The sequence below is a fragment of the Rattus norvegicus genome, chromosome 1 (assembly GCF_036323735.1).
Source record: "Rattus norvegicus strain BN/NHsdMcwi chromosome 1, GRCr8, whole genome shotgun sequence".
In the NCBI taxonomy this organism is placed as follows: Eukaryota; Metazoa; Chordata; class Mammalia; order Rodentia; family Muridae; genus Rattus; species Rattus norvegicus.
The window spans coordinates 206,362,239-206,379,290 of record NC_086019.1 but is presented as its reverse complement, the minus strand read 5'-3'; the positions used below and the strand labels follow the sequence as shown (position 1 = coordinate 206,379,290).

The 17,052-nt window shown below is 52.9% G+C and overlaps 1 protein-coding gene across 1 annotated transcript in view; it reads right to left on the bottom strand.

Annotated features, from left to right (window-relative positions):
• Positions 1-923: 923 nt before the first annotated feature.
• Positions 924-17,052, bottom strand: part of Muc5b (mucin 5B, oligomeric mucus/gel-forming) — a 31,968-nt gene continuing 15,839 nt past the window's right edge. The window contains exons 26-49 of the mRNA NM_001427156.1: positions 16,321-16,477; positions 15,843-15,971; positions 15,544-15,688; positions 15,374-15,417; positions 15,099-15,296; positions 9,286-14,682; positions 8,893-9,074; positions 8,434-8,602; positions 7,513-7,769; positions 7,053-7,239; positions 6,729-6,954; positions 6,459-6,637; positions 6,310-6,379; positions 6,028-6,128; positions 5,565-5,596; positions 5,103-5,283; positions 4,676-4,777; positions 4,509-4,546; positions 3,956-4,069; positions 3,277-3,363; positions 3,056-3,178; positions 2,868-2,913; positions 2,216-2,324; positions 924-1,630 (exon numbers count right to left, since the gene is read on the bottom strand). Coding sequence (NP_001414085.1) covers positions 1,441-1,630; positions 2,216-2,324; positions 2,868-2,913; positions 3,056-3,178; positions 3,277-3,363; positions 3,956-4,069; positions 4,509-4,546; positions 4,676-4,777; positions 5,103-5,283; positions 5,565-5,596; positions 6,028-6,128; positions 6,310-6,379; positions 6,459-6,637; positions 6,729-6,954; positions 7,053-7,239; positions 7,513-7,769; positions 8,434-8,602; positions 8,893-9,074; positions 9,286-14,682; positions 15,099-15,296; positions 15,374-15,417; positions 15,544-15,688; positions 15,843-15,971; positions 16,321-16,477 — 8,463 coding nt within the window. The 3' untranslated portion in view covers positions 924-1,440. The remainder of the gene's footprint in view (positions 1,631-2,215; positions 2,325-2,867; positions 2,914-3,055; positions 3,179-3,276; positions 3,364-3,955; positions 4,070-4,508; positions 4,547-4,675; positions 4,778-5,102; positions 5,284-5,564; positions 5,597-6,027; positions 6,129-6,309; positions 6,380-6,458; positions 6,638-6,728; positions 6,955-7,052; positions 7,240-7,512; positions 7,770-8,433; positions 8,603-8,892; positions 9,075-9,285; positions 14,683-15,098; positions 15,297-15,373; positions 15,418-15,543; positions 15,689-15,842; positions 15,972-16,320; positions 16,478-17,052) is intronic.

Below are 17,052 nucleotides of genomic sequence, written 5' to 3'. Positions count from 1 at the left end.
CTTCCTGCTGTCTCTCGGCACACCCGCTGGCCTCATCAACCTCTGGGCCATGTGTGTCAGTCCCAGTGTACTGTCTGCCAGACAGACCTCACTCACTGCACAGGAAAGGCGGGTCTACTGGCCACATCCGTGAGGACCTGTGTTCTCCTACCCCAGACCCAGGAGCTCTGCCACACTGGGTCTCTTTTCATCCACTTCTGGGGATCAGGATAACCTTATCCTCCCAGCATTTGGCCACAGTCTGTACATTTTGAGATTATCATCTTGTACCCTTCCTACACAGCCAGCCAGGACATTATCTGTCCCACACTACATAGAGGTTCCACCTTGTCATGTTTCCTTCTTGCCACTCCTACCTCTGGAACCCAAGCCTTTGAGCCCCACATTTCCAACTCTGTGATTCCCTTCCAACTTATGGGACGCTCTCCACTCTCAACAGAGGGAGGGAAAGGAAGGAGCAACCTATAGCTACTTGTATGGTAATCCAATAATTGTCAGTTATCTTAAATATAGTGCCCCTGAGGAGGCAGAACAGGACTTGGGGTCCTAGCACTACTGTAAACACAGCCTCTTGGCGTTTGAGCAGTGCAAAGCACCCTTCTCCATGTTCCTGCGTACTGCAGCCAACACACTGGTGGGTGCTAAGATGACCTCCTCAGCCCATAGGCTCCTCTGGCTACCTAGGGTGTCCTGATGCTGCCCTGGGGTTCAGTGGTTTCGAAGCTGGTGTGTGGGTCCCTGGCTTGCTTCGCCCCTGCCCATGTTCTCCGCGTCCAGCCAATGGCTAAGTACCTCTCTCTTATTCCTCTTAGACACCCTCTCGTCCCTCGTGTTCTGTTGATAGCTCTAGCTGTGTTCCTGGCACCTTTGAACCACAAACAGGGAGCCACGCAGAGTGCCCAGGGAAAGACCAGGAGGAGACACACGGTGCCAGGGTTTATTGCCGCTTAGGGATGAGTGAGCTCAGACCCCCTCTTCCACCTCAGACCCCAGAGCCCCTCCAGCAGGCAGCCACCTTGTCTGATACAGCTCCCTGGTAGCTGGTCTTGCGTGGACAGTTCCATCTGCCCTTGTGAACATGAGGTGACTGACACAGAGCTCACTTTATGTGACAGAGGGCGCACAGGCTTGCTGTGGGGAGCCCTACAGCCACAGGCTCTCACGGAGGATGAGACCAAAGGAGCCAACAGGCTCCTCAGGACCAAACCCTCGCCTGGCACCCTCCTCAGGTGAATCTTAATTGCCCTGTCCCCCTCTTTGATGCTGGTCTCACCAAGTGGCAGGCAGAGGGGAGGAGCAGAGGCAGTGAGAGCCACAGAGGGTTCTTGTGGGCCTCATGGAGCATACCTGCCTAAGGTTTTCATGGTCAGTTGTGCAGATTCTGCTCCAGGTGGAGGGACATAAGGGGTTGGGGATGCAATTGCCTTCCAGCAAGAGGCTCTAGGAAATAGTCATGGAAGTCATAGGCAGGGAGCTGCAGGCCGGGGCACATTTGCACTCGTCGATGTGGGTATAGGTGTGCTGGATGACTGTACCATCGGGACACTGTAATGTTGCAGCTACATCATGGACCTTGGTCTCCTGACAGCAGCTGCACTGATGCTCTATGGCCCGGGCCTCCATGGAGTACCTGTGGACACAGAAGGGTGTTCCTCTTAACAGTAGAATGATGCATGGTCCTCTGTGGGCTCCTGACAGCTGTCTGATGTCCACCATGTCTACTTTCTTAAACACAAAGCCTTACCCCTCCTGGACTCTCTTTAAATCCTACTCTGTCTTTCATAGCCTTCTGTGATTCCGTTCCCTTTCCATTCTGCCGAGCCTGTTCAGATGTCCCTCTGGACAGCCACCCTAAGCCCCAAAGTGAGCCTCTGATCATTTCTCCTGCCCTATCTAACCACAGACTCTCGACCTTCCTGGACACTCCCTCTTCACAGCTGACCACAGCCTGGGGCTATCTAGGGCTCACAGATGCTGCCCGACCCCCTAGACACATTCAGATTCCTGACCATGAGTCCCCAGCCAAAACCTTATTTTGTGCAGCTAAGCCAGGTTTGCCCCTGGCTTGGGTGGGAGGTGAACCATATGCTTTACACAGAGAGCTATGTGTGACCTCCTGGTCCTGAGCAGGGGACAGTCTCTGTGAGACCCAAGGTGACAGATAGCAAGCACCTAGTTCTGCTGACCTCTCAGGGGAAGTAGGACACCCACTCACTTGGACTTTCCAGAGCAGGAACCCTCGCAGAAGGTGATGTTGACCTCTGTCTCACAGCCCTCGTGCCTCAAGACGGTTGGGTTGACGTGCACTTGACAGGTACTTGAGTCTGCAAGTAAACAGGCCAGTGCAAGGACCCTAGACCCTCACTCAGAGCCCCTGGAACTGGTAAAGCTGACCCTCCGTGGTGTCAACATTAACTATCGATTTGACAGGATCTAGAGTCGTCTAAGGGAAAAGCTCAGAGAGATTTTCTGGATTAAGTTAATGTGTGAGAAAAGACCCACCCTGAATGTGGGCAGGATCTCCACGGGCTGGGGTCTCAGCCTGAATGTAAAGGAACAAGTGAGCCGCCCACCATCGTTGATCTCCCCCCTTACTGCTCTCTGGCTGCGGACGCATTGCCACCTCCTTCTACTTTGACCGCCATGTCTCCCCACCATGGTGGGACTTCACACTCCAACCAGGAGACAAAAACAAATCCTTCCTTCCCCAAAATGACTTTGTCCCGTGTTTTGTCACAGTCGTGAGAGAGACCTTTCATGGGTGGCCCGCCCCTTCTCTCGTCTTGGGACCCTGGGTGAGACTTGTATTGCTTTTAGAGGGAACTGGATAGAGCCAGAGGACTAGATAGGCGATGTCTTCAACTTACCCTCTCTTTCACAGGAGTAACAGCAGCCCGTTTTCCTTAGGATTCCCTGCAGAGCCAAGAGCAGAGCAAGACTGGGACAGAGTTGGGATAGGGGGACAAGCCGTAGAAACCCAGACTCTTTGGGGCAGAGCCTTCCAGGGGCGTGATAAGGGTGGGCCACCCAAAGGCAGGGCGTCCCAGGCACATACCGTACAGTTGGACACATCAGGGCAAGACGTGGGGATTGGGGTCAGTACGTGAACTCCATTCTCAGCACTACAATAGTATGTAGTGCAGTTGTCCCCAGGGCTGTTCACCCAGGTTTCATTGGGCTAAAAAGCAAATCACACAGTAGAGGTCCAGGCATCGATCTACCTGTGGCTGAGACCCGCTCAAGGGAAGGCCTCCCTCTACCCTCTCCTATTATTACCTGTACCACCTGGCCCTCTGGTGTGAGGCAGGCATTCTGTACACACTTCCCGCAGCACTGGTCTGGCACCAGTGTGTACTCAAAGCCCTGTGAGGACAGGAGAGGTGGTCAGGTCTCTCAATCATCCCAGCCACCCTCTCGAGGACACACTAGGGGCTCTGGGCCTCCTTAACAGGAACCGTGGAAAGGTCATGTCTTTGCTGTGTTCCCAGGACTTGCAGCTTAGCTCACCCTGCTTCTCTATGTCTAATGAAGTGGTTCTCAACCTTCCTAATATTACAGCCTTTGAGTACAACTCCTCATGGTGTGGTGACCCACAACCATAAAATTACTTCATTGCTATTTCATAACTGTAATTTTTGCTACTCTTATGAATCGTAATATAAATATCTGGTATACAGAATGTCTGATATGTGACCCCAGTGAAAGGTCATTTGACCCTCAGAAGGTTTGCAACACACAGGTTGAGAACCACTTGTCTACTGGGACCACACTAGATCCATTTCTAATCAGCTCAGCAGCTGCAGGTCCTGTCCTCCGGTCCTTACCTCTTCCCTACTTTTCCCATTGGAAAAAAAAAAAAAAAAACAAGTCCTCAAAGCGATGGTGAACTGGAGGCCTCTCAATGAGAGACTGCCATGGGTAGCCCCTCAGGGAGTTTTCTGGGCCGTAGGCTCACCTGGGGACAAGAGGTGGTGCAGTGGGTCTCCCTACACTCTACTCTAGGTTCTTGGTTGTCCACAGAGAGGCAGGTGCATATCTGGCAGGGACCCCCTAGGAAGGTTGCACCGACCTAGAGCAGAAGAGAAGGGTGACACAGAAGGCAAGGCAGATGCCGGTGAGCACTTCAGGATGTCACATCAGGACATCAGGATGTGTAGCTGAATCCAGGCAGGGCCCACAAGGCCCAGGTACTTTCCCCTTGAGATATGATGGTTCTTCAGGTCGAACACAGGTACCCATGGGCAGGACAGCAGTAAGCTGGGAGACCCAAAAGCTGAGCATGCAGATGTGACAGATGTGGTAGCCCCTCTTTCCACAGCTCTCTCTACACACATGCATGCACACATACACACAACGGCTTTATGTCCTAGGTCTTAAGGGTCCAGACCCCCTCTTCAGATCCGCCTTCATGGCAAGAATGTTGAGATAAGACCACAAACAAGGGAACATGGGCTTCCCACCCACCCCAACCTAGCTCTGCTATCCACCCTGCCGGGCTGAGCCCTTACCCCATAGATGGTGTCATTGTATGTACACAGCTTAGGTCCTGAAAGGAAAGGGGATTGAGTATGCATCTGTCAGCAGGGCACAAACCCTTGCTCCTCCGCATCCTTGGACTCCATTGTAACCACTCTCAGTGTCCCCTCCCTCATGCCTCTGCCCCATTCCTACTTACGACAGCTGGAGATGGGACAGCAGCTGCCGTTCTCATGGGTCTGGAGCAGTTCGTACCCTGGTTCACATTTGGGCAGACTCGGGCAAGTGGTTGAATTGCAAACTGTAGAGAGGTAGCCCTGTCAGGACACTGCCAACTTAGCCACACACCCCCCACCTTCTTCATTTCTGGAAACACTGGTCTCTAGTGTCATTTTTTCCCTTGGGACCTAGTGTGTTTCATGGCTTTTCTGGGTTTCAACAAATCCCCTCACTTTCTGATCCCCTTGGTCCTCGCCAATTTTCTGCTTTGTTAGGTCAGACCAGAGGTCGCCAGTTTTATTTTTAGGTAAAAAGCTGAAGCATCTTCAGATCACCCCCCACCCCTGGAATGGCCCAGTGCAGCTAAGCTAGAGGGTGACTCTTCTATGTCCCCAGGAGATGCTCACCACACAGTGTCTCAGGGCAGCATGGATTGTCAGTGCTGGGCCAGGTCACAGTCACAAAGCCAGCTTCTGTGCACTGTGGGGGTTTGTCCTGGCCCTCACACTTCACCGGCTCACATTGTACTGACACAGAGCCAAGGTCACACACACAGTCCTGGCAGTTGCTGATCCAGTGTTCTCCAGGCTGAAAAAGACCACATGAGGATCTCTGAAGGCTCTGGGGTCCTTAAGTCCCGGGTCTGTCTACCTGAACTCAACTCCCGGTCATAGTTTACCTAGGCTGGTTAGTCCTCTGCTGCCCAGAGTGGCAACAAGAAGGAAGCCCAGGATCCCACATCAGCTTCCTGGGCCATGAAGACTTGGCCTCCCTCCCTCTCTCCCTCCTTCTCCCCTCCCGCCCTCCCTCCCTCCATCATTCCTGCTATTCTTTAGCTCAAGCAGAGACCAGACAGCAGCAGCACTCACAAGCTTGGGTAACCCATCTGGTCCCACGCAGGCTGGAAAGAAACGAGTAAAGTTGTTACTGAAGATGCTGGGGTTCAAGGCCAGGCAGAAAGGGGGTCACAAGCTGAGAGAACTGTGCTCTTAGCTCTGGCTATCTGTACCCAAGCCAAGATGGAGCAGAAGGTCCTAGACAATTCCGAGGGCGTCAGGTCCCTGGGGCAGTAGTAAGATTAGATGTTGAAATTCTAGCCCTTATGTGGTAAAGGGAGGCAGGTTCTCTGACCAGCCCCAAGCAGCACAGTTTAGACAGAACGGTGGCAGGCTTCCAGGAGGCCTTTTGACATCGACAGGAATTTACGGCCTCACCAGAATCTTCTCTCATACTCGTCTTGCAGAATACGATCACGGCCTGGCAGGTGAGGATGGACCCTAAGGAGGGTGGGGTGGGGCAGGGTTTGTCTCATGGTAGATGAAAGACACTTACGACACTCAGACACACAGATGTCCGTGCGTGAGTTGAAGAGGAGCTGACCCTCAGGGCAGAAGCAGCCCTCTGCCAGGGTCCCATCTGAAAGTTCCTGGGTCCTAATGTGAGGAGAAGCAGCAGAGTGTAAGGTCAAAAATCAGGTTGCACTTCCAAGAGCCAATCGTGAACATCCCAGGGAGTCCTGGGAGGAGGGTACCCACATGCTCAGTTGAAACCCTTCAGACATGCCTGGGAGGCCAGCTGCTACCTCCACATTTCTCTCACTCAGCGAGCTCTCACCTGGGGCTGCAGGAAGCTGGATACATGGGTCCACAAGGCCTGTACTCCTTAGAGGGTGGACAGGAGAAGTCTGTGGGCACAGAAAGCGTCATCAAACAGGTTCAAGAACCGAGGAGGGTGGAGCCCTAAGTCGAATGATTCCAACTTACCACACAGCCCTCCTGTGGCATTGCGCCAGTCGGTACATACACCCTGGATCCGGCAGAGCGCTGCGTAGACCTCCAGGCTCTGACAGAGCGTTTTACTAAAATTGCCATTGCAGTGGTCACTGACACAGGTTCTGAAGAAGGCGTCTGGAGGGATGAACTTGTGGCACTCGGCAAAGACCCTATGATAGTGAGGGGTCAGGACTGGGAGCTCAACAGGGAGGCTGGCCAAGGAACTACTGCCCAGGCCCACCACCCCAAAGGCCGACTCACTGGCTCAACATCAGCTCACAGAGAGGCGCAGAGGGGCATGTGGTGGAGGTCAGTGTGCTGGACATTGGGGGCTGGGAAGTGGTGCTGGGGGAAGGGCTGGGTTGAGCTAAGCAGTCGCTGTTGTTGTTCCCCGGCACCAGCCAGTCTTTGGCCATGTCCTGGCAGTCGGAAGCTATGGTGCCATCAGGCCGGCGGCAGTCGTCTGTCTGACTGTTTGTGCAGGTACCTGGTGAGTAGAGCAGGGATCACATCAGCTTCTGTTATTTCCTATGGACCTGATCCTTTCCCCACTATGGAAGAATGAGCCAGGTCCTGCCTACTCACCACACTGGCCCTCAGTGTTGTTGCTGAAGTATCTATAGGGCAACCATATCTGGAAGATGTTTCCATCAAAGGTGATGCTGGCGCCAATGGTGGAAATGTTGACACTCATTGTGGTGGCCCCACTCAAAGATACGGTCACGCCATTCTTACTGAAGCCCGACCTTATCCACATCTGGTCCCATATAATCTAGAGATGTCCAGAGGGAAACAATGATCAGAGGGCCAGGTAGGCAGCACACTCTTCGGGCATTCTCCCTCCCAAACACCGGGAACCTTTCTAATGTCTCCCCAGTCTAGAGCTAAGAGTTATTTCTTTGCCTAGACCAACTCCTACATGCCATTTCTGCAGAGGGGAGAATGTTCTCAGTCCTCAGGGCTTTTCATCCCTGCCTATGCCGCCCCATATCTAGACCCCATGTTTGCTATGCGGTATGGAGGCCCTACCTATCACAAAACTCACCAGGCTCTCTTCCTTCCCACTGTTGGTGGTGGTGGTGGTGAGGACAATCTCCATGGAGTTGTAGTACACACTGAGGGCGCGGGGACAGAAGGTGACATTTGTGGTGGCCCCACAGTAGTAGCTGTGGGCAAGGATGCTCAGGTTGCCATGGCGAGGGTGGATCTCTCTCATGAGCACTGAGGTACAGTTGTCCACAAAAGTATAGGAGGTGCCATCGAATGTCAGGTAGTGGGAGTGCCCCCATCCACTGCAGAAGCCTATGGGAGACTACAGTTGGAGACTCACTCCCCAACCCTGTTACCCAGTGCCATCCCAGGAACTATTACTTCAGGGGAACAGTTGCTACACCAGTAAAATAGGTGTCTCCAAAACCATATTTGCTGTGAATCTGATGTTGGTCTTAAAATGGGACAGTTCCAAATTACCTAGGTGTCCCTTGAACCTAATGACAGTGTACTTATAAACGACAGGAGAGATAGGCATGGAGCTGAAGGCCATAGGGACATGGAGGCAGAATGAAACGATGAAGCCACAAGCCGAGGACCCCTGTAGCCCTTAATTTGTAAAGGCAGGGAGGATCCTTCTCAGCCCCCATAGGAAGTGTGGCCTGGCCTGATCTGATCTGACTCTAGTCTGGGGATGGGAGACCCTAAGATTTGCAGTCCCAAGTTTGAGTCATTTATCACGCAGTAATGGAAGTTGTCATCAGTACTGCAGGAAAGGACTCACACTGTGACTTTTCTACCCTGCCTCTCTCTGGTTACAGCCCCTGCCACATCCATGTTCTTAGCCTCCCTGTGCACAGTGCCTGCAGGCTAGTACAGCATTTACATGTGCTGTGTGACATTGACAGACACTGATGTCAAATGTCCCAATGCTGTCCCATCTCGCTGAGCTGTCCCAGGCCTGCCCTGTGCTCACATTCACACTCATAGTGGAAATGGCAAGGCTCCTGGTCCCACACTTTGATGGGCAAGTGCTTGTTGACACACGTGACGTTGTCCACAGGCTCTGGCTCTAGGAGGATGATTTGGTTGTTGCCCTGGCACTGGGCCACCGTGCAGTTCTCCAGGGTCCAAGACTCATTCACCTGAGGGAGAAGACATACAGAGTGTTCACCTATACCTGGAACTTTCGTGGAGACTCAAGCCCTGTCCTGCCTGCAGCCCTGGGTTCCTACAGCCCTGAATGCAGCTTGTGTCTACTGATCAAGACCCCAGACCCCTCTCAAAAGGACCTCCTGGAAGGCAGGTCACTGAGACAGGCCACAGGGCTGGGGTGCTGCTGTGCAGTCGCCATGGCTCAACCCACAAGGAGTTGCCCTTGACAACCCAAACCCACACCACATCAGTGGGAGGTGGGGAGAGAAGGGGAACCCACCTGCCGGGGAGGGGTGATATTATCACAGCCAGGAAGCAGGGGAGACAAAGGCGCAGGGGTAGAGGGCGTTGGAGGTGAAGAGGAGGGGCAGGCACCCTGGAAGCGGTCAACATCACAGTGCTGGTTGCAGATGGCATAGAATTGGCAGCCAGCTCCATCAGTCTTATTGTAGATGATATCCCCTGGGAGGGAAAGGGCACAAGAAAACATAGCAACACCCAGCCGAAGAGGCAGGCTAGTGCCAGGGCAGAGACATAGGGTATGGGGGTAACCTGAGGGAAAGAGAATCTCGTTCAAAGGGCATTGACTGAACCTTGTATACACAAAAGACCCCATAGCTCCAAAAACTGACAAGGGATATAGGGTAGGGAGAACATGGGCTTTTCTACTCACCAGGTACGAACAGCTGTCCAAATGCCCGGCAGAAACAGGGTGATGGGGAAGATGCTTGGCTGGAAATGACAGTAGGCCTGGAGGTACTGAACACCGAGGAGGAAGAAGCAGTAGACACGCTGAAGGTCGCCTGACTGCTGGGGAAGACTTCAGGGGTGTGAGGGGTCCCTGAGGTTGAGGAGGGGATCACAATGGGACCAGTGGCTATAGTTGAAGTCAGGGTGGTCAACACTGCCGAGGTGTGAGTAGATACCAGGGAAGAGGAGTGGGGCACGCTGGAACTAGAGACCCCAGGGAAAGAAGTCGTGGTATTCAAAGCTGGGGCAGTGTGGGTAGAGGACAGGCGAGAGGAAGAAGGGACAGTGGATGTGGTGGCCAGAGGTGACGTGGTACAGTGACTATAGTTGTCACAGCAGAGGAGGCGCACGTGGTAGTTGTCACAATACTGCAAAGGTCCCGATTGGTTGATATTTTTGCATATCAGCCCGAATCGCACATCACACAGGACCACCTGCTGTAGAGCTTCCAGGGGCTTGTCTGGCTCCTTCTCTGAACGGCATTGGATGTCCTTGGGTTGATCACAGAAGATAAAGCCAACCTCACGAAGCACTGCGTAGACCTCAAAGTCCCCGCCTCTGGGGCCAGGGTTGGGGAAGTCGGCGTCAAACCACTCTGTCCATTTGCAGCGAGGTTCACAGCCCGAGTCAGGAGATATAGTCCATGTGGAGGCTTGGGTGCTTGATACGGAAGAGCTGGAGGGATGCTTAGTCTGAAAGGTGGACTCCGTGCTCGAGGACACTGAGGTTGTGAAAGGGACCAGGGGCGTAGGGGTAGACCAGAGCGGGGATGGCTTGATGGTGCTGTAAGGGGTTTCAGGACAGTGGCTATAGTCATCACAGCAAAGCACACGTATATTGTAGTTGAAGCACATTTTAAAATCATCTGTCTGCTCCTCATTTCTGCAGACTAGCCCCGTCTCCAGGTTGCAGCTTACTACTTGACCAACCTTATCAATACTCACTGCAGGGTAGTTCTCTGCCCGACACTCAATTTTCTCTGGTGCCTGGCACATCTTCTTGCCAGAGGCCCTGATGTTTTCATAGGTCTCCATGTCCCCTTTTACTACCCCCGATGTCGGTGAGTCCACATCAAACCATTCAGTCCACTTACACTTGGGCTGGCAGTGTGTTGTGCCCTGGGAGGTGGTTGCATTAGTCACGGTTGGTGGTAGGGTATGTGTCATTGGTACACTGGTGGATGGCTCTTTTATGCCTGTAGTCGTTTCTAGGGTGGTGGACAGAGATTTTGGGGAGACAGTGCCAGCTGTACCCGTATGTACACTTGTCCAGATTCCAGTTGACGAGATCTGTTGTGTTGTCAAGCCAGATGTCGACTGTAATGTCTCAGGCAAGGTCTTGGGTGTTGTATGGATTGAGGAGGCTCTTCCCGGGCTGCTGGTTTCCTTGATAGTTGAAACATGTGGGGGCCTTGTGCCATGGGATGTAACAAGAGTGGCTGTGTGGCTAGAGCCTGTTAGAGCTTTTGAGACGCTTGTTCCTACTGTGGTGGAGGCTGGGTGGGTACTGGCCACAGTCAGACTAGTGTTGGGAAGAGGCTTAGGACTCAGGGTCTGAGTGGCAGTAGTTGCTGATCCCGTCACTGGGACTGACCCTGCCGTGGTGGCAGTTCCCGTCGTCAGGGCCGACTCTGTAGTGGTGGAAGATCCCTGGCAGTGGATGACACTACAACAGAGCACCTTGATCATGTAGTTGTAGCACATCGGGAAAATGCCTCCCTGGTCCCGGTTGTAGCACACCAGACCAAGGCTGACATCACACTTCACTTTCTGTTGCAAGTTGTCTAAGGCCTGTCCAGGGTAGTTCTGGGCCATACACCTGATGTCCTTAGGCTTCTCACAGACTTTTTCTCCATTGGCCCTGATATTGTCATATGTCTCTATGTCTCCTCCATCAATGCTAGAGGTAGGATAGTCTACATCAATCCACTTTGTCCACTCACATTTGGGTTGGCAGGTGGTGGAGGAGGTCTCAGGGCTGCTGACTGTCTGTATGACCGTGCTGGGGCTTGAAGTGGACCCAGTCTGTGTGCTGGGCCCTACTGTGGAGCTGGCTGAGGAAACTCCAGGGAGCTCTGAGGTGGTCTCGGTATGTGGCCTTGAGGACGGGGTCTCAGTAACCGCTCTGGTCATGGAGGCAGCTGTGGCTGGGTTTGTGGTAGTGCTCCCAGGAGGAGTTCTGGAGGGTCCAGGAGTGGTCAGGGAGGTAGAGATGGTGGCCAGACTCCTATTTGTTGCTGGGGCTGAAGATGTTGTGGTGATATGGGGCCTACTAGGCAGCATAGAGTTGCTTTTGGAAATGTCATTGGTGGTCAGTGTTTGAGGGTTCTTCGTTGTCATTGTGGTAGAAATGGGATGGGTGGATGTGGCCATGGTTGAGGTACTAGAATGGAGGTCTTTCCACAATGTGGTTTTTGTTCCAGAGACCGGTTTGCCAATAGAGGTGGTCAGCGTGGCAGTGCTCAGAACATTGGAGGAGGCTGTCCACAAACTTGTACTTGGCTTACCCGAGTGTGGCTCTTTTGAGGTTTGGAGACGGCTGGTGGGAGAGGCTGGAAGTGTAGAGAGACTAGAGGCAGAGAAACTCCCAGTAGTCCTAGTCGTGGTGTTGGGGACAATCTTCTCTGTCCTAGGGGTAGAGGGTCTCCTTTGAGTTGTGAAAGAAGTTGAGGATTTTGGCTCCTCTGATGACCACTTGCTTGTGGACATGGGGACTATGCTGGGAAATCCAGTTGCTGGTGTGGAAGTGGTGGACAGTGACCCAGTTGTGCTGATACAGCTGATATCTTCCTCACAGCAGAGGACACGGATATGGTAGTTGAAACAAGTTTCATTGTCGACCTGCTTGCTATTCCTACAGATGAGTCCGAAGTCCACATTACAAACCACCTCCTGGCCCAGTTGCTGGAAGGACATGTTGGGGAAGAGGATGGCCTCACACTCAATGTCCACAGGTTTCTTGCATATCTCGATACCTGTCTTGTTTTGAATATGATAGTAGGTCTCAATGTCTCCTCCAAACTGGCCAGGTTGGGGTTTGTCACTGTCCAGCCAATCTGTCCAGGTGCACTGAGATTTACAGCCTGTGGAAGTGGTCTCTGTGGTTGTGAGGGCTGAGGATGGACCAGTGGTTAGCAAGGATGAGGTTTGAGTCTCCCTGGATGTCACTGTAGCTGTAGAGGAAGCTCTGGTAAGGACTGTGGTTTTTTCACGGGAAGAAAATGACTCTGTAGTGCTGGCGCTGGTAGGCATGCTGGACACAGGCCAGGAAGTGTGTGTGGATGTCCCAGAAGTGGCAGTAGTGGCAGTTCCCATCGTCGGGGCTGATTCTGTAGTGGTGGAAGATCCCTGGCAGTGGATGACACTACAACAGAGCACCTTGATCATGTAGTTGTAGCACATCGGGAAAATGCCTCCCTGGTCCCGGTTGTAGCACACCAGACCAAGGCTGACATCACACTTCACTTTCTGTTGCAAGTTGTCTAAGGCCTGTCCAGGGTAGTTCTGGGCCATACACCTGATGTCCTTAGGCTTCTCACAGACTTTTTCTCCATTGGCCCTGATATTGTCATATGTCTCTATGTCTCCTCCATCAATGCTAGAGGTAGGATAGTCTACATCAATCCACTTTGTCCACTCACATTTGGGTTGGCAGGTGGTGGAGGAGGTCTCAGGGCTGCTGACTGTCTGTATGACCGTGCTGGGGCTTGAAGTGGACCCAGTCTGTGTGCTGGGCCCTACTGTGGAGCTGGCTGAGGAAACTCCAGGGAACTCTGAGGTGGTCTCGGTATGTGGCCTTGAGGACAGGGTCTCAGTAACCGCTCTGGTCATGGAGGCAGCTGTGGCTGGGTTTGTGGTAGTGCTCCCAGGAGGAGTTCTGGAGGGTCCAGGAGTGGTCAGGGAGGTAGAGATGGTGGCCAGGCTAGACAGGGAAGTCCTTGAGGTTGTTGCTGAGAACGTGTTGGTAGTGTGGGGACTGCTGGGAAGCAGGGACTGCCCTTGAGAGGTGGACCTGATAGTCACCACAGATGGGATGCCAGAGGATTCTAGACTCTTGGGATGCTGAGTGCTCACTGAAGTGACTGTGAGAGGGGTGGTGAGTGGGGATGACACACTTGTAGTCAGGGTTCCAGGGGTGGGCAAATCTGAAGCATCTATATGGGTGGTGGACCCTGAGGGAGACCAGGTCTCAACTGAATCAGTGTTGGGATGAGGCTTGGAGGACAGGGTCTGGGTAGTGAAAGTGGCAGTTCCCGTCGTCAGGGCCGACTCTGCAGTGGTGGAAGATCCCTGGCAGTGGATGACACTACAACAGAGCACCTTGATCATGTAGTTGTAGCACATCGGGAAAATGCCTCCCTGGTCCCGGTTGTAGCACACCAGACCAAGGCTGACATCACACTTCACTTTCTGTTGCAAGTTGTCTAAGGCCTCTTCGGGGTAGTTCTGGGCCATACACCTGATGTCCTTAGGCTTCTCACAGACTTTTTCTCCATTGGCCCTGATATTGTCATATGTCTCTATGTCTCCTCCATCAATGCTAGAAGTAGGATAGTCTACATCAATCCACTTTGTCCACTCACATTTGGGTTGGCAGGTGGTGGAGGAGGTCTCAGGGCTGCTGACTGTCTGTGTGACTGTGTTGGGGCTTGAAGTGGACCTGGTGTGTGAAGTGAATTCTGCTGTTGTCTGGGAGCTAAGCACTGTGTTCTCATTGGTCCCTTTCACTGTTGTAGTCCAGGTAGGGTTGGACAAGGGGAGGCTGCTGGCTGAGTTTCTAGATGACGTAGGAGATGAAGTAGGTCTGCTCTTTGAGGCAAACGTCACTGTTTGCCTTGAGCTGTGAGTTTTATCCAGTGATGTCTCTTTCCCACCTCTGGTCCAGGACTGTGATTTTGAGGATGCTGTATGAGTGGTAAGTGTGGGCAGAGAGGGGTTTTTACTGGTGTCAGACTGAGAGGGAGTGGTACTCACACCCGAGGTCAGAGAGGAGCCACAGGGCACATAATCACAACACAGAACCCTCAGCTCATAGTTGTGGCACAGTGGGGGGCTCTGTTCATTGTTGAAGCATCTCAACCCAGAGGATAGGTCACAGTTTACCTTCTGACCCAGCTTCTCTAAGTCCAGGCTGGGGAACTTCACTGCTCGGCATTCAATGGCAACGGGGGTTTGACACACCTGGTACCCTTTCCTCCTCAGGTTCTCAAATGTTTCAAAGTCCCCGCCTAACATGCCAGCCTCTGGATGGCTCTCATCATACCAACTGGACCAGTGGCAGACCTCACGAACACACACAGTAGACGCAGTGGAAGCTGAACCTGTGCAAAAGCGATAAAAGGCCCTGCTCGGTTCCTCTGACCTCAGAGTCTAGAAACAGAGGGCTCCACCCATTTCCAAAAGTTAGGACCATTCCTGACCTGAACCCAGGACCTGCCAGCTAGTCTGGAGAGAGCTCACTGACTGAGGTAGGATACACTAAAGAGGAACCTGGGGGTTTTAGTGGTCTCTGGTGGCATCCCTATTAGTTGTGCAAAAGAGTCTTGGGGACTAGAAAGGGAGAGGTGAGGTCATGGATACAGGCAGAGCCTGGCCTACCAGACAGTGGGTCAGGACCCAGCATGCCTCTACAGCTCCCTTGACAACTTCCCTTATCCCAGATGTGGTCAAGCCTTTCCCTGGGTTAACATAATAGTTTAGAGTCCAGGGGCTCCCAGAAAACCTGGTATGGGCTTACCGTTTGTGGTAAGGGGTGTCAGAGTGGTGGTGAATATGAATGGTGTGGTAGACGGGACTTCAGGGCACTCTTCAGTCGTGCGTTTTATAGTCCCGTTGTCTTTGCAGATGGCTACTAAGCAGGCACCGAGGCCATCAGTGGTGTTGTAGACAACATCATTGTAGTTGTAGGTACGGCCCTCATAGATGCATGTGCAGGCTGGGGATTACATGCACTGGCTTAGCTTACTCACCCTCCAGTCTTTCTTCAACCCCAAACCCACAGCCTTTCCTTACCTGTAAGGTTGTAAGCACACTGGAGGCCACCAGGGGTGCAGAGACTGGAGGGAAGACAGGGGCTCTGAGAATCTGTGGGCAATCCCTAACTACGACACACTTTCGTCCTCCCTGTCCTCTCCCAACCACCATGGATCTCTACCCTCTCCCTTCCCTGGGTCCTTTCTCACCAACTCTGGCAGTTCTCAGCTGTAGGGACCTGTGTGCCAATGTCATGATAGTTTCCGTCATCATCATAGCAGCCACACTGGGCCACACACTTCATCTGGTCTTCATTGAAGAAGGGCTGGCTGGGTGGACACTGTGGGTAGCAGCCTAGAGCATGTGGGGTTTATCATTTGGCTTCCCATCCTCTCAAGCATGTAGTCATTTGCCCAGCCTCCAAGCAGTGGCAGAGAACCCCCAGTACATTGGGTCTGCCCTAAAGGTACCGTGCATGGGTTACGGGGCCCAAAGGTTCTACCCTCACCTTCTAGGCCTGGCAGGTCAACCAGGCAGTGTCCAGATGGATTCCGACAGGTCTTCAGACAGGGGGCTCCACAGGGCTGATAATGCCACTCACATTGCCCATGAGGGTTGTAGTAGTCACAGAAAAGAGCTGAGCAAGAAGGCCAGAGCTAAGCAGGCGCCTGCTAGGTCTCATGCTGGGCTGCACCCAGATACACAGGCCTCGAGGTAGGCAGAAGCTTCCTTGGGTTCATTCTTTACCCCATGTCCTGGAGACCTCAACTTCAACTACCACTTGTCAGGTCAAAGAGCCATACATGTATATAGATATGTGGACACATGTGCAAACACACACGTGCACATGCACACACGCCCCCACCCACAACCATACACTCACGTGTCAAAATGGCCAGACTCCAAGCCACGAGGGAGGTATAGAGACTGCCACCCACCCCAGCCCCAGCCCCACCCTTCAATCCCATAAGCAGAGCCCCACTCACGGCAGATGTCTGGAGTCCTCCAGGACAAGCACACACCCACATCACGGCAGGCCTGGGCGTAGGCGGCCACGGCAGTGCAGAAGCACTCACAGTCACCTCCTGAGTCACAGGCACACACATCATGCACACAGGCTTCGTAGTATTTTGTAGAGTCAACCTGGAATGGAGGGACCAAAGTACCACTCAGGGAGGACAGCAATGTCTACCCAGGTCACGGGGCAGCTGAACATGGAGGAAGGGTGCAGAGTTAGCCATAGTTCAAACCCACACTTATGGGAAGTCTGATCTGGGACTGTGGCTGCTATCAGTGTTCCAAATGGGACTGGTTCGACACCACCTTTCTGACTCGCTAGTATAACTACATATTTGCACACCTGCATACCCATAACCTGCCATTTGTCCACCCATATGCCCGTGCTCCTATACCTGCTCATCTGACAGCTTGTACACCTGCCTGAATACCTGAATAATATACCTATCTGTATAGGCATACCTACTGTATAGGTATACATATGGCACACATATGGTGAGCCACTTGTATACCTATCTGTTTGGCTACCTGTGCACCTGCTTATATATCTATCTGCACACCTACATGTTCACTGCCTGTACAGCACCTGCACCCCTGTAAAACGCATACCTTCCCACCCATGCACACGCCTGGATGTACACCAGTGCCCACCTATGAACTTGCACACCTGTTCGTGTGTTCACCTACCCTCCTAACCACTT